Here is a 17,000-nt window from a genome sequence, read left to right on the forward strand (position 1 = left end):
CTGCCCTGACCTTGAGATTAGCCAAAAAATAGGACAGTGGTGAAAAAAAAAGAGAAAACCACCCTTTGTGGCGGAAGAGGCAGAAAGCACATGGCAGATCCCTAACGGAGGTGATGCTGGTGTTTAACCCAGGGTCTCCCGTGCGTGGGGACGGCATCACCTTTTGCCAGGTGCTGCACCAGCCTCGCAACGTTCCCCGCTGCTGCCAAGGGCCAGGCTGCCAGCTGGCCGCCTGCTCCTCCCCAAACTTGCCGTTTGGACCATTTTTCCCCAGTCTCACTGGCAGCAAGGACGTTTCCATGTGGACGGCTGTCTCTCCCCGTTGCCACGGCAACGTGCTCAGCACCAGCAGGGCCGGAGGCGGGAGGGCGAGCGCCGTATCTCCCCAGCGCTCACCAAGGGCAGCGGGTACAGCTAATCCTGGCATCGCTCCACTTTACGCCTCGGAGGAGCACTGAGGTGCTATCAAATGACCGGCATGGTGGCTGCAACCAGGCACGCCGAGGGGACGCAGCACAGCCCTCTTCTCCTATTAACACCCGAAATCACGTCCAAGGGTGGACGGGCAGCCCTGCAAGGGCCAACCGCCTCCCTCCCACCCCATGCTGGGTTTCTGTGGCTACCCTGGGGCTCCACTTGCAGCAGGCACATTCACTAGCCTACGTTCAGCAGGGGTGACACAACTTGCCTGGAGGAAGGAGACTGGTGGATGAACTAGCTGGCTAGAGAGGGTTGGTGCTTCATCAAGGGCAGGGGCACGGGGAGTCCGTCAGGACACAGCTAAGCCTGCTTCAGGCGACGCTCAGCACATCAGGAAGCTGCTGGGGAGAAAAATGGGAAGAGCGACAGCAGAGAAGAAATAACATGTTTCTAGCTCTAAATAGGATGAATTCAATCCAGTTCCATCACTGACAAAAGTGAACTCTTCCAAAGCCTCTAGTGTGTACCTGGACAAGGCAGAATGCAGAAAATGCTAGAGGCTTTTTAGAATTTTTCCCCTGACTTTCCATTGCAGTTTCTACCTGAGTTTCCCCTCACAGCGAGCAAACCTTCTGCTGTCCCTCCTCCAGGAAGGCTGCCACAGGACGCACCTCTCCCTGCGGTCCTGCTCCCTCCGCGGTGCCAAGGGCACTGGGCACCTGGCAATCACCTCCCAACCACGCTCACAGTTATCCCACTTCCTCTAAAATCGTCCTCAAATTTTCAGGTGCACTTGACATCCTACGAAAACAGAGGAAAGACAGCAATCGCCACATTAGCAAAGTGCGACAGCCAGAAGGCGTGCAATGAAGGGATCTGGCACGTGCGAGGGAAGAAACAAGATGCACAGTCAGAAGCTAGGACTGCACGTAGACACGGCCTATGGGCCTGTGGGCCCTTACAACGCCCTCGACCACTTGGCAACAAAACAAGGCCAATACGTTACCCAGATGTTGCAGCACAGTCCAAAGCAGCTGGTACAAGGGGCACTGTACCTCTGTCAGCATGGCCCCCTTTTCAGTTCTCTTCTCATACAAGACCACTGTAATTATCCACAAGTCACCAGTTTCCAAACTGCTAGTCTAATACGCTGTAGTATTTTTGTGTCATAACACCAGAAAAAGCATCTATGCAATTCACACTGTTATTTTTCTAAGAACTCATTTTCGTACCCAGTAAGTACAGCTCCTCCCTGGTTGCTGCTCCGAGAGAAACAAAAGCTAATCAGACCTTAGCCAGAAAACAGCTCTAGCAGGGGATACTGCTGCCTGATGAGCAGTCAGTCGAGTTGGTGGGTAGTGCTAGTCTGCTACTGCTACAATGACTTATTTTCACAGCTCAGCTCAGCCCACATCCCCTGCAGCCCAAGAGCAAGAAAAAAATATATAGATATATACACATATATCACCATTCCCTTCTCATAGGTAGTAGTTGGCTGGAAAAGCTTTTACAGTCATACTAACAAGACTGAGGTACAGTTATTCAGGCATGCTAATGACCTGGACTTCGACACTCTGAAAGCTACACGGAAGCAATTCCCCCAAATCCTGCTGTGTTGCTTGTCCACACTACCACCTGCATGTTCTGCAGTGTGCCCCTTCCTAATAAAGGTTCACACAAGGAGAAAAGCTGTTGGATGACCATGTATCCCACCGCCTTCCAGCCTTTACAAGGCCTCACTTGACTCCATCTTTCTTCCCACAGTCCTGAGAGATCCTGCAGAAAAAAAATGGCAGAAAAGAGACAAGACAGAGGATGCAGGAATAAGACAGACAAATAAATAGAATCTCTAAATTATCACAAATCTGTTTCTTTTAGCTGAGTCAAAAGAGACCAAGGGAAGCAAAGCAGACACATGCCAGCACCCGAGCAGAAGCAAGGCCCTGTAAGTACACAGGGAACATAAGGGACTATGTCAGGAACAGCCACTCAGCGCTGGAAGGTTATCTGAAAGGAATCTTTAGCAGACACACCATCAACGGATACATAGGTTTGATTCTATTACGATTTCTGTGGTTCGCTGTCTAATACAGTTCACAGAAGAAACATCACAAGTGTCCTGTTTTTCTTTATTTATTTACTTTCATTTTAAAAAGCCAGAGTGGTGCAAGAAGTAACAAAAAACAGTAAGATTCTGCTGCCAGTCAAACACACTTTTCAAGTCAGGTGCTATAAGGCAAGGAAATGCTTATTTGACCCGAAGAGCAATCGCTCAAGAGCGGATAACTCCCCTGTCTTTCTGATATGCTCAAAGTTTTCAAAAGAAGGCTGCTGGGCTTTCAAGTCAGAAACAAAATCGCACACACATAAAGGAAGGAAAGGTTCAAAGGAAAGCTGCTGGGGGCTGAGCTGCTTTCATGCCCAAGATGCAGATACTCACAGAACTGACGCGTACAGGGACAATGATGGCTTGTTACAGAGTAGCAGCGGGTTAGAAGGGGATCCTGAGCTTTCGGGAGGAGTTTTTTCAGGTTCTCGGCCACTACATTCTGCGAAGTTGCCTCTCAGCAGCTGGAAGCAGGACACAGCTGGAAAATCCAAGTGCCTTAGCCCAATCTAAAAGCAGCGGAAAGATAATGGCTCTTCTGCCAAGGCACGTGCATTGCTCAACTTTCATCTCTTGATCACAGAGCATCAACAGGTAACAGCCACAAGACAAGACAGTTGCTATGGATGGGCTGAAGGAAGAGTCTCTGAGCACAAGTTGGATTAGTAATAAAGTACAAAAGGGGAAAAACAACTGAAATGCAACCCAACCGCTCCTCTCCAAGCATTAGCTCATGGGGACTAAAACAAAGAAACAAGAAATCTGCAATAGCTACAAAAACGCCTGAGGTAGGAACTTCCACGAGCACGAGCACATTGTCACTCCAGACACCTAGGAAGAAGCAGCAAATTCACACAGGATATGCCTGTGCAGCCAAACACACACACCTGTCGCCTCTTTTTTAAAAAGGGATTCCCAGGCACACTACTAGTATTTTTGGAAAACAGAGACAACAAATCAGGCCATTAAAGCAAATTCTGTTTATTCCATTTTTGTTTTGTATTACTAACAAATCTTCATTCTAGCCTAGTAAAAATATCACGTAGAAAATATCTGTCCCTTTCCACTCACCCTCCCCACCACACACACTTTTTGTTTCTTAAATAAAAGAATCAAAATTTCAAGCATGAGAGACTTTTCTTTCAAAACATTTCTGTAATAAAATTAATTCTGTTGTAGATACAAAATGCAGCCGCCATGGCCAGAGGATCTGCAATGCTACTCCAAGGCAATTAGTACTAAGAATGATCAATCAGTTTGTCTGCAAACATAATAAGAAAATACTTAGCACTTATCTAGCACTTTTTATCCATGAATCTCAAAGTGTTTTACAAAAGCTGAAAATATGTTTTTGGCCTCATTTACAGAGAAGAAAACACCAGCTGGAAAAGGAAGTGATTTGCCCCCAGTCACAGAACAATTTAAACAGCAGAGCTAAGAACAGATATCTTGTCTCTCAGCCCCAAGTCCGATCATCTGTGCCATGCTCTCTGCTTCACACAGGACAGCCTGAATCTGGCAAAAGCCCCTACTGCAGAAACACTGAACTGATTTATATGTTTTCCACCTAAAAAAAATTAAATGAAAACCTAACAGCTATTTTAGTAAGCACTGATGTCCCAGACTGTGACACCAAGTAGTAAAACCAATCTTGGATGGAGCTGCTGCGAGCTCTGAAAAAGAAGAAAAAAAATCTCATACTAGAAGTGTGAGCATATGTGAGAGTGGTGCAGGAAGGAGGTAATTCCATGATCTACAATGTGCAAATGATTCCCCACCTGGAGCTTAATTAAATGTGTTTGAAGAACAAAAAGAAAAACCTAAAACCTTGACACATAGTGTTATTAGATGGAGAAAAACCCATCGCTAAAAGCATGCGTGGCCTGACACCCCCTCTATTAGCAGTCTTCTGACCAGAAGTCGTTCCTGACAGTCCTGAGAAACCAACAGTGCAAACACCAGAGAAAGAGCAGCAAAAGATGGTGTCTTGTCCTAGAGAGTAGTTTAGCAAGGCCAGGAGAGTTAAGACATGCAATGAGACAGAGACTAAAGGCTGACACAAGAAGCCCAGTACCCCCTCCCCCCCCCAGTTCCGAGGTCAGACATTTATGCCATATCCAGGCACAAGCAACACCACACTTATTTTCCAGGCCATTACTATGCAAAATGAATGCATGACCTCAGGATGATTCTTCTCAAGCATGTGGCCACAATATGTTACCCACAGCTAGGCCCATTTTGGTCCAAACAAGACAGCAACAGGGTGCTTTCAAGTAAGGTTCTCCACATGTATCAGCACCAATTTCCTAGTGTCTACTCTGTACCTCACGTGGAAGTGGATAACAGCAGGCTCCCAGCTGAGCACTTTGCATTTCCTAGGAGGGCTGCCTTGACTGACAGCTCACAGTCCTAAAACCTACCTGTATGCAGCAAAACTCAAGTGTTAATCAACATCCAAAAATTACATTTTTAACAGAGGAAGGCAGGACGGCATCCCCACCAGCCCACAGTGGTATGTAAGATTACATCCAGGAGCTTATTTTATAGACAGCACAGATGCTGCAGCAGTTCAGTCTGCATCAAGCCAAATATGATGCATCAGCCAGCTGTGCTTTGAAGCCTGGGCACAGCAAATCAGGTTCTCACAGAGAACAGCACATCAAACAGGGATACATAAGCAACCTAAGTCAACAAACTCAACTGCAAATCTGCAGCAATGCAAATTAATTCAGGTCTCCCTTCTCTTTTCTGGGGAAACCCAAATGCTACTAATTCTCTGTGTTCAGAGAGCCAACATGCAGGATGCTGCCAGCAGCTCGGTCTCCCTTCCCCTCAGCAGCAGAATCAGCAGATGCCCACAAGGATATGCTCCTTCTCTGCAGAAGCAAGTCCTCTGACATGGAGAAGGACCTGCTCTTGCTTCCCACACCCCTCTCAGCCACCTGTCTTTCTGCTGTGCCCACCTCCTCATCCACTGCAGACACAGTCAGCTGCCCTGGCTGTCTGGTATTAACATATCACCTTTCACTGGGGGGGGCTTTACAGAAACTAAGGCACAAAAGATTAACTGACTTGCATAAGAGTCAGGAAAACGCCTCACCTCCCCTAATTCCAGTGATTTCTCAGACCTTTCTTTCCTAACCTCTTGCATACTAAAATCACGTAGAGATCGTGTGAATGAGAATAGGATTTCACTTCCCTAGTAATACTGAAAGTACAAATATGGGTAGCTATGTTTCTAAGCCCCCACCATGGCTTATATCCGTTCTCTCTAAGACAGGCTGTTTGCCTCAACAAGGTAGAAGAGCATCAGTGCAGAAGGGAGCACTTCACGCATTGCAAAGCTCCATCTTTGCCATCCTAAGACAGACAACAGGAGAGGAAAACAGATGAGCCTCTGGGAAACCAAGACAGGAATCTCAGCTACGCTTTGTTCATCAATAAGAACAGGGAACAACAACAGTGCTTAATGCAATAGAAACCTTAGCAGTATAAACGGATGGAATCAGGAGAAACATTCACAGGCCTAACTTCAGTGGATTAGCCTTCCACAGCCAACTGGCCGGCGAGATGCTGGTTGGTAGGAGCTCCCAGGTCAGGTTTCTTGACATGAGCGATGGTTTAGTTTCCTAGAAGGTGTGAGTGTCTGGCTTTGGTGTGTCTGTGGCAGAGGCCCAGACCTGAGGAGAACAGCTGCACCGGGTACCTTCTGCACTATGTGCAGCTGTGCCTCATGTGGAAGTTAACCACGTACTCTGCATTAGTGCGCTGCACCGAGATGGCAAAAGGCTCGAAGGGGTGGAAGGTGAACGCAACCAGGCGTCGCACTGTGTGATTGATGGGTCGCCCCAGGAGTCCCGCCTGGATTTCAAACTTCAGGAGGCCAGAATCACGAGCATAAAATCTGAAAGGAAGAAAAAGTCAATTATGAATGTTGACTATTGACTTTGCCATCTGGGCTCTTCACAAACAGAGACAAGTGCCTTGTTCAACCTCTGGTACTCCCCCAGAGGCAGGAGATCTTCAGCTAGGGGTCTGGCTCTTGGCTATGCCGGAAAGTCCCTCTTACGGGAGCTAGTTTTCTACTACCTAGAAAAAACTTGACACCATTTTAGTATCACCAGGGAGAGAACTCTGCCTTTCATTTTGGTGGACTTAGCTGATTTCACAACAAGAAACAAAAAATTCAGTCCAGACCCCACCTCTGCTGGCTTTCCATCCTCTGTTAATACAAGCAGCTCTCCTTGATCCTCAAGGCAGATACACTGTACAGAACTGAGCTCACTTTCCTTAGCTATGGCCTCCTCTCCAACTGTAAGGCCATCCTTCCCCTCTCCTGGCACTGCAAGGCAGGCTTCACACTACTGTGCCTGTGCCTTGCTACATCCCTGTTCAGAAGAGAAAGGTGAATGTTGCTGGATCCAGCTCTGCTCCAGGGAACCAAACGCTACTTTACAGGTTAGTTCAGCTCAAGCCAGGCTTTGCAAGTTCCTTCCAGATTTCCAATAAAAAAAAAAAAAAATCATCAACAAGATATCCTAGGTAGGAAGTACTTAGCGGACAGCACTTAATAGTCACAGCAAGGGCAAGTATAATGAAAAACGGATGTGTCCTTCTGCTGTCACCTGCCTGTGGGTCAGAGGAAGCTCCTCTGTGTCTCTGAACGGGTGAATTCTGGGACACATCTTAAGGAAGAAGGGAACATTGCTTAGGGAATGGTGTAAACAGCACTGGAAACAGGCAAATCTAGAAACCTCCTCACTTCTTGAATTTCCCCTGCACACTAGAGGATGAGCTCCCTCGGCATAACAGACCTAAGCCCAGGTAACACTATCCCTATTCACTGCTATAGGAAGAGGGGATTCTTACAACCCCACTATCCCCGAGCTCCTTGGTGGAGACTTCTGGGATGTGGTACCTTCACAAAGCAGCTGGGCTGACAGGACTCAAGTCCTCAGCTTGAAGTTAGCTCAGTTCCTTAAATTGTTTTCTGGCCTTTTCAATCTTAGAAACAGCTGGGAGGCGGAATGATGGTTCTGTGCCTTTTTCCACTACTACTTCGTACATGTGGGTATTTTGAATTTTCCTCCGGTTTTAATTCAGAGAATGCTTTTAATATCAGAGCACATTTCCCTCCCCCTGCTAGCAATACAATGCACTCAGCACTCAGCCTGATAGAACCGGTGATGACAGATATAGGCAATGCTGTTTCAGGAGCAGACATACTCCACATTTTAACAATACAGCCTATTGAGATCCTCATGTTCTTCCTGGAGGGCCACTCTCCTCTCCCTTCCTCTGAATCAAAGTGCCAGTCAGTGCTGCCTGAAAATTACACACAAGAACCAGCAAGAGAGTCACAATCTCGGTATTTGGCTTTTCAAAAAGCCCTTTTCCCTCCTACACAGGACTATGTATGTAGAGGGTCATTCTTTAAATAAAGTACAGCCCCTGGTCAGCTCCTCTCTCTCCCCAATTCACAATAATTTACTACTCAAGATGAAGCTCCCTGTAATCTCAAAGATGTGCTCAGTTTGGTATTTTTAAATCTATTTTTAAAAGTGCTCTGCAATCAGAGGCCATTTCCACGGGCTCTCACTCTGGGGACAAATTAGGCACTGAAATATAAAATTGTATGTCAACAGAAACAGCAAGACTAGCCTTTTCAAACTGTATGAAAATGGAAGATTTATCTGCAGACCAATTTTTTGGTTATATGGCTCCTTATTAGCCACCTAGATGGAATTTAGAGACCCCCTATTATAGGTAAGGCTGTGTTAGAGCCTCTTCCTCACAGGTCCCATAATTTTACTCAGTGAATTTATCTTCAAATCTCCTGGAAAGACACTGGAAGATGGCAGTGATGGGGAACCTAAAGTCCTTCCCAGGACAGAAAACAACCATCAGTCTCTCAAGTAACCAGGGATGACGGTCAAACCTTCTGGGATGCAGAAAGGCAGTAAGGGTTAAAAGGACACAGTGCACAGAGGTGCTGAAACTCCCGCGTAAAATGGAGGCCTTCAAATCACACATGTCATGCCAGGAAACTACATACAGATTGTAACACCCCAAGCTGCTGAAGCATTTTGCACTCCATCCCATTCCTGGGCTTACATTTCAAATCTTATGTCCTCCCATTCCCAAGCTCTCTAGTCATAACACAAACAGCTGCATTATTTTATTAAACCCTCTGTTTTGCATGTGAGAAACAGAGCCGCAGTATTTCAGCTACTGAATGGTTAAGGTTAGTGCCTTATCTTCTCTTTACTTTCCAAAAACCAACAGCCTCACTGCTCTGAGGCCCTATTCAAGCCCTAATTGACTCTGCACATCTTTGAGCTTTAAAAGCATTGGTTCTGAAATGCCGGTTTGCTCAGGGGAGGGAGGGAAGGTGCCACTTTGCTTTGTTTACTACAAAGACGTAACCGCAGCAAATGACTGCGGTTTTGCTCCCTTTTGTCTGTGGGAGCTGCACACAGGTTGGCGCTGGCAGACAAACGCCGCCCCGCGAGTTTTCTTAACGTCAAGCATGAAAAGGGGGAGAGGGCAGGCTTTTCTCTGCACATTGCACGGGAGCTGGAGATCAAACCAAATCACGCAGGTAGAAAATCAATTAAATATACCTAATTTGGGAATTAGGAGCGCAGGAATAATCAGAGGTTTCCTGCCACCCGAGGCAGGGCCAAGGGAGACATGAAACCAGGTTTTGAGAATGCACTGATGAAAATCAAGTTGGGAAACAGGCCAGAACGGCCTCCCTAGGCTGGCTGAGCCCTCCACATGTGGGCAGTCAATATACAAAGCACTTAGAGAGGTCTCTTTGGTTTAGAGCGTACGTTCATTCTGCTTTTCCAGTACTGTAAGTGGAAAGACTCTTCTGCCGGAAAATTCACTCTCTTTGAGCCTTTCAGGTGGAAGACACTGGATTCTTAACCAGTACTTCTTGTGTCCACAGCTGCAGTCAACAAGCAAGAATAAACAGTCCCGATGTTTCTGCAAGAAGCATTGCAAACCTTATTTCTGCTACCAGCATCAAGATACAGATGAAAGACACAGAACAGCCCTAACATCTGGCTGAACTCCTACTACAGAAAGGAGATCACAGAAAGAAGGGGAAATGAAAAGGACAGCAGCTCATAGGGTGAGAACTGTAAATAACAAAAGCATGAAAATAGTTAAATCTATACCATCAGCATTCTGGATAACACCCAGCCCAGCACGTATTGTATTCACAGGACAAACCAGACCATTGATGCCAGCTAGCCCCATGTGCTCTAGGGAGATTCTTCCAGTACCAGAAAGTAGGTACCCAGAACCATATTACTCTGCAACCTGATAGCAAAGCTGGACTACAAAAAGATGAGGAACAAGAACACGGAAAAGGCTCAGGTTTCACCACCCATCTCTCTCCCAGGGCAGCTCATCCAAAAGACCTGAGGAGCCCTTCCACATATGCAAAATAAGAGTTATTGCAAAGAGAGGCCGAGCTCTCTGGGACTGCTGAAACAAACCCTCTGATCAAGGCACGTCAGAGAAGAAAGGCATCGAGCTACCCCTTCTCGCACATCTGATGCCATGGAGCCAAGCCAATTCAGAGTTACTTTCACACTGTTCTCCTTACATAAAGCTTTCTGGCCTGTTTCATACCTTATAGGATGATCACCGCAGGTCTTGGGCCGCTCCATGACTGACACCCACTTGTCATCATAGCTGAAAAGGGAGAGGTCAAGGTACGGGCTGCCACTGTACGACTGCGCGCTGATCGGAAGCTGGCCCAGCAGCCTCCGCACAGCCTCCGTGTGCCCTCCATACTTGGCATTCACAATAGTGTCTTTGAACCTGCAGCAAACACAGGAACAGGCTTGACTTGCAAAGGCCACAGGTAAACAGCAGAGCTTAAAAAAGCAGGAGAGGAAAACAGCTAGGGAAAGAAAAACAGTAGCCGCGTAAGAACTAAAGCAGCTCATTTCCAAAGATGTATCACACTGATTCAATCATCAGCCAATTCTGGTGACCTTTATACCCTCCCTCACCATTAGTGTTTCTGCTCTGAAAGCAGGAACGGATGGAAGGACAAGATCCTGCCTATCCACAAGGTCTGGCCCCAGCTGCTCTGCAGTACAGGAAATCAGTAGGATCAGATACAGGGAGAGATGGATTAGCAGCTTATCAATCAATCAAAGTTTTATCACGAAGCCTGAAAAAAGCATAAGCAAAAGCCAGAGGGTTTTGCAGTAACAGTTGAGCCCTTAAGGTTGACTTGAGAATCCCCTTCTCTCTAGCCACTGTTTCAAGTATGCAAAGGGAGAAACCTTAGATGGGAAGAACCTTGAAGAGAAGCCTCAAGCTTTTCAGACACTACACTGAGCTGAAAGTTCTTCCTGGTGAACAGTTTAACACAGGTTGGATTTCTCTTTCCAAATAAAATCTGAGCTTTCCACAGCTGAGCACGAATGTCATCTATCAGGAACAGTAAAATATTCCCTTTAGACCAGAAATACTCAGCCAAAAGCCAGCTCACTGTGAACAATGCACTATTATGCCCTGCTACACCAGATAAACACTCCTGCTACAGGCCCTTATAGCCAAGTGAGTGAAAAGATTCTCCTCTATTTTAATGCAAGGTAGGACTTGCTCTTCAGGTGTCTGCAGCAAGCTCGCTCTTTGCCCCTCTAAGCAACGTGGATTTCCCAACAAGGAGCCCTAGAAAGTTACAGATGAAGCCAACTTCCTCTTACTATGTCACATCAAGCTGGAATCAACAGAAGCTTCATCCCCATAAGTGATTGCCAGGAGCAAGTCAAACAAGTCACTGGAAGAATAAGACACTCCAAGTTATATAAAAATATATTCCAAGGGCAATAGCACACTCTGCCTTATGAAAGCCACGTTTGACTGTTAAAATATATTCTAGAAACCCTGGTTACTTTGATATTTTGCTCAGCTTTCACAATAGCTCTAGGCAGAGCAGTTCCCTTTCTCACAGCAGAGTTAAACAGGAATCACAAGTCTTTTACTGATGTTGCAGAAAATGCTACAGAGCACTATTTGATGTACATTAAGTTTGGAGAACGCCACTTGGCAAAATACATCCATTTAGGCAATGCTGGCATCCAGACAATTCTTATCTGCATGGCTCTAAACTATTGGGCAGTACTGCTTTAATAACCTCCAGGGGAAGTTATCACTCAAAGAGAGCCAGCAACATCTTTCTCTTAAAATTCCTTCTTCTTTTAAACACTGGATTGACATTACTTTTTTCCTTCCTTTCACAAAACTGACCGGGAAATACAGAATCAATGCACGAGGCTGCAAGATGAATTATATGCAAGCCAGACTCTTGCACTACTCGCTGGCTAAAGGAGCTGGATTTTCTCAGGGCTGCCATCATTATTTAATACTGGCCTTCAGCTGACAAGGGTGAGTGTGTGTTTATACAGTATAAAGCATGCTCCAAATGCTCACCGGCGCTGGATCTGCCTGGCAAAGTTGTTGCTGGAAGCTGAGCAGGGGAACTGGACTGCCTCACTGTGCAGGGTGGCGTTCCTGAAGAGGTCACAAAAGTTCTCAAAGAGCTCCAGCAGCTCATCAGACGTATTCTCAAACACAGCAATAACCTCCGTGGTCACCATGTTGTACACAACGAAGAATGAAGGCTGTGGAAAGAGGCAGAAGTAATGGTTACCCAGGAGAGCACACACAGGGAACCCATCCCCTTCCTTCTCCCTGTACAACACCACAAGCCCTGTCTCAGATTAGGGCAAAAGACTCCTACACTAATTCAAATACCTCAACAGGGACCAAATCAGCCACCTATTAACTGTGGAGTGGTTATTTATGGAGGAAACCTAATGGCCTTCCAATTTTTCATCTCAAACTGGATGCCAGTGTTTCTGTTTTTCCATCCTCTCTCTGCCCTCCACCAAAGCTAAAATGCTTTCTGAAGTGCCAAATTTAATTTTCTTTCCTGCTGATGAAATGATTCTAAACTCAGTGCTAGCTGGCAACAAATTAATTTTTCTTCTACGTGAAGAATTATTTTCTTCCTCTTCTTAATATTTCCATGACATACAGATGAGCCCTTTTAGCGTACTGTGCATCATACCACTGCCTACAAGAAGTTGTGCCCTTCAGGTACCCTGCTGGCACAGAAATGAAAATCTGAAAAATGCTAACTGCTTCTTTTTAATACTGACACTTTGATGCAAGAAGGCCCGTGCACCACACTGTGGATCAGCAATGGCAGTGTTTCACGGTATGAACAAACAAGCAATAGGGGAAATGTGACCTCGTACCAGTGCAGCTATGTGGAAGGGAGAAGACATTCCTATCCCTTTGGGAAGGAGCAGATTTAACCTTTCCCCACTGAAGGGAGCTTTCATTAAAGAGAGGACTGCTAAATCCCTGTCATCCCAAAGTAAGAACCTGTCTCTACCTCAAAGCTAACACCACAACTAATTCCCTTGGCATAAGCACACGGCTCCATGTATGCCTGGATAAGCCTTTGTCAATAAAGGCCATCTCTAAATGCTTCACCTCTTGCTCCCAAACAATTCTCAGCAATGATGGCAGGCCCTCTACCTGCTTTGGCCAGTCCTGATGACTTCTGATCTTTGAGTCTACATTTGTATTTCACACTAAAGAAAGACGACCAAATACATTTCCAAACTATACAATCTCTTAATACACCCACTTTTGGCCCCCCAAAAGCATCGTAAAAAAACCCACTGCAAGTTCTGTCCTTAAGCCTTCTGCAGATCCTTTTCTCCTGCGAGTTCTCCCTGCCAGATGGCATTGAGACCACCCTTCAAATGCACAGTATCCCAAGTACTGTTTCAGCCACCTCTTCAACTGCCCCAGATGCAGCCTGCATGTGGGATTTGGCCTTCAGGGCGATTCAGTCCAAGCTTCAAACAACTTTTCACTCCACCCGCCATAGTATCACAAGGTTCACCTGTTCCACAGACCCAAAATAAATTGCGATAGTATAATCCAGCCCCCACATGTCAAGTGAAGAGCACTAGGTGAGGTCACTCACTAAACTACTGCCCAAGGAAAAGAAAGCCCTTCCGAAATGCAGGGTGAGAGCAGAGAGCAAATAAGAGGTGACAGCAGAAGGAAAGAATATATATCTTCAAAGACTGCAAGGAATATCTTCCAACCTTAACCTGGCATAGACCTTGTATTTAACAGGAACACACATCAGTAGGATTCCCTTGACCAAGGAAACTATTCTCACTGCATTGTAGCAGCACCTGTAACACACAGGCAGAACACCATAAATAAATAAGCTGGCAAGCATAAAATTCAAGCCTAGAACAAGAAACAAGCTACATATACGCACAACACAAGTAAAAATTTTGAAAGACTCGGTGCAGATCCTGACAATACACAAGCAACCAAAAGCATAAATAACAACTTCAAGCCTCTTCACTAAGAGGCCTAAGAAGACAGAAGGGCCTGAAATCAGATGAAGCTTCAAGTTCTTCTTTGGTCAGATGAGAGAAAGACAACGAGGACATTCAGCTGCTCTGCCACCAAAGTTTTCCTCAGGAAGCCCTAACAAATCACAAAGCTTAAACTTGGGCAGGTCTTTGGAGACTCCTCCGCATCTTGAATCATCCCCTGAAATAAACAGGAAATGAGGTATTTTCCCTCCAGCAGAATGGCACCTGAGGAATGCCGCAAACAAACCACAATCTGCATTTTAGAATAATCTTCAGGTGAAGCAAGTCAAAAACATGTTGCAGCAAAGGAGGCACAAAAGCCTTGGTAACCACAGCAGACAGCTGAGCTGAGTTTACCACATACATTTACATGGAGATGGCTTAAGGCCTTTGTCAGGAACGTTACCCAGGATACTAACAGCAAGCAGAAAACTGAAGATACTTTCACAAAGCTCTGACATTTTTGTGATAGTCATCTAATTTTGTATCGATGGGTAAAACTGGTTAGATTATATCTCACCTATCCTCTCCCAAAGTTACCCCCCTTCCAACAAATGTAAAATATTAAAGAAAAATGAAAAAGATCACAGTCATCCTCCAGGAAGAATTAGACTAGTTCTAAAAATTAGTTCTAAAGAATTATTGTCCATTTTCTCTATGATCTAAGTCCAGGAACTGAAAAAAATAGGGAGAAAGGGGAAAGTATGGAAAAAAAAGTCTAGGGAACAGTCAGAACAACAAGCAGCACTAGAGATTAAAAATTCTTTTCAAGCATTTTAACAAAATAGAAGTGGATTAAAGGAATAAAAAAAATGGAAAAAAGAAAAGAATGTGCTCTTACTCAGTCTCATAGAGATCAAAAAATGATTAAATGTCTAACAGTAGTGAAACAAGATGATCAACCTGCAGGATGGTGAAACATCTGGAAGGACCCAACACTGACTAAGCTATATTTGCTCTAATTTGATTTCTTTAGTACTAAACTGAAAGGAGAAGCAACTAGCACATTAGCTAGATTTAAGAGTAGCTACTCCAATTTCAAGAGTATGTAGGCAGAAAAAAGAAAAGGTAATTCTACCAGGAAAAATGAAGACTATTATATTTGAAAAACATACTCTAAGATACATGTCAAAAGAGAGAATACCTCTATGGTAAGTGCATTATATGAAAGAACAGCTTAAAAAAATCAGCTAGGGATTTGAGAAGGGGAAGTGGGTTTTAAAGCATCTGTGAGCAGAGGGAACAATCTCTTGATAACCACCTAAGATCTTTCCTCTCTCCTATTTAGTTGAGAATAAAGTGATGAAATTACGATAGACAAAGATACTGAGCTTACTCAATACCAGAGACATCAAATGTTCACACAAGAACACAGTACAGCGGTCCTAAATAACTTATCCACTGAACAGTCACAGGCTCAGCTAAGAAATGCAGCTCACAGCATTTTACCTTCTTGGGAGCACTTGCCCCAAAGTAAAAAACAGTCTGAGGAGGCAGGTAATACCTGTGAAGGATCTGTCACCCGCAGCGTGACCACATCTTCACTAGTATATTTGATAAACAGGTGGTTCTCATCCAAAAGCTGCATCTTCCACATGCGGAGCTGCCTCAGCTGATCAAAGTACTGGAAGAACCTTCTTTTTGCGATGGCACTTCCATCCTGCTCTGCCCTTCTCCACAGGTACACAAGCAGCCTGTGCTTCAAAGAGTTTATGAAGGGCTCTTTGTAGGGGTTGGCCATCCCCGTCTGTGTGTCCCGCTGCACCTCAGGATACACCGCAGACAGAGTCAGAAGATCATCCTCATAGCAGAAGCGACCGATAGTCCGTACATCAATGAAAGTACCCTCAGGTGTGACTTGAAAGACATGAATAGTCTGTTGCTGCACAGAGAGAATAGCCAAAATGTTTTTATAGAGGTACAGGCCCTGGTTGTGAGACAGGATGACTTTGTCACATTTGAATGTCCTTGTGTCACAGAGTCGGCCTGTGTGGAGGTCTATGATATGCAAAGAGTAGTCTTCTAAAGGGGACCGGGGATTAGGGGTCACAGACTCGCTGTTGCGGTAAACCTCAAAGAAGGGAGGATGAGGCTCCTCGGGCAGGTAAGCAGCAGAGCCGACAATCACGTACCGGCAGTCGTCTGTAAACAAGCTGCACTCACGGTTCAAGTGCTCGCCGTTGGAGGCCACGTTGGTGATATGGAGCAGGACAAAGAAGCGTTCAAAGAGCCGCCCCCGAATGTTGACAGATCTTTGGTCGTTGCCATTCGCCAGGATCTCTCCCTCATAGCCTTGCAGAAGGTCTTCTGCCGCCTGGCAGCCCTGATATTCATAAATCTCCAGGGAGGTTTGATCAGAGGAGAAGGCAATGAAGTAGCGCCCATCAGGGGAGAACTTTCGCAAGAAGCAGGGAGGTTTCTCCACATTGACCACGGTGAAGTTGGGGAAGACGTTCTGGTGGAAGACGCGGACCTGGTGCCAGTGGGTGCCGGCTTTGCCGGAGCTGATTCGTCGGCGCTCCAGGCGGTGGATGACATTCTGGTTCTGGATGCGGCGGGGCCTGATCGTGGGGGCGTCATGGTCCATGATCGGAGCACTACTTCATCTTCACCCTGCTGGGGAGGGGAGCACACGTGCACCCTGGGACCCCGCTGGGACGGCGGTGGGGGGGACACGGGGAGCGAGAGCGGCTTGCTGAGGCCAGGGGATGGGGGCGGTTAAGGGGTCCGGGGGGCGGGGGGGCGGACCTGCCTTCCGAGCGGGGCGCACGGGAGGACGCGGGAAGCCGGGGGGAGCCCCGGGGGCTGAGGGGGCCTCGGAGCAGCGGCCGGGGGCGGGGCGGTGCTCGGGGAAGGGGGCCAGCAAGGAGGCCGGGCGCGGCGGGCTCGGGGGTACCGGGAGCGGGGGGAGGGCCCCACGCACCTGCCTGCCGAGGGGCCCGCAGCGGCGCCGGGGAGCGGGACCCCGCAGGCCCCGGCTGCGCTCACCGCTCGGGCCCGGCCGCAGGGTCCCGGCGCCGCCGCTC

The 17,000-nt window shown here is 46.6% G+C and overlaps 1 protein-coding gene across 1 annotated transcript; it reads right to left on the bottom strand.

The window, feature by feature from the left end:
* Positions 1–3,492: 3,492 nt before the first annotated feature.
* On the bottom strand, positions 3,493–16,576 carry DET1 (DET1 partner of COP1 E3 ubiquitin ligase). The gene is made up of 4 exons (XM_062583622.1): positions 15,479–16,576; positions 11,993–12,183; positions 10,175–10,366; positions 3,493–6,431 (listed from the first exon to the last, which is right to left on the bottom strand). Exons 1-4 carry the CDS (start codon positions 16,559–16,561, stop codon positions 6,242–6,244), a joined length of 1,656 nt encoding a protein of 551 aa, XP_062439606.1. The 5' UTR covers positions 16,562–16,576; the 3' UTR covers positions 3,493–6,241.
* Positions 16,577–17,000: the final 424 nt, after the last annotated feature.

Source organism: Rhea pennata, chromosome 10 (genome assembly GCF_028389875.1).
Source record: "Rhea pennata isolate bPtePen1 chromosome 10, bPtePen1.pri, whole genome shotgun sequence".
In the NCBI taxonomy this organism is placed as follows: Eukaryota; Metazoa; Chordata; class Aves; order Rheiformes; family Rheidae; genus Rhea; species Rhea pennata.

Excerpts from the sequence above, each read along its gene's own strand:
- DET1 (XM_062583622.1), bottom strand. The coding sequence starts at position 16,561 with ATGGACCATGACGCCCCCACGATCAGGCCCCGCCGCATCCAGAACCAG. Across the intron at positions 12,184-15,478 it reads GGGTGACAGATCCTTCACAG|CCTTCATTCTTCGTTGTGTA; the intron begins GTATTACCTGCC and ends CTCTTTCCACAG. Across the intron at positions 6,432-10,174 it reads TGCGGTGATCATCCTATAAG|ATTTTATGCTCGTGATTCTG; the intron begins GTATGAAACAGG and ends TCTTCCTTTCAG.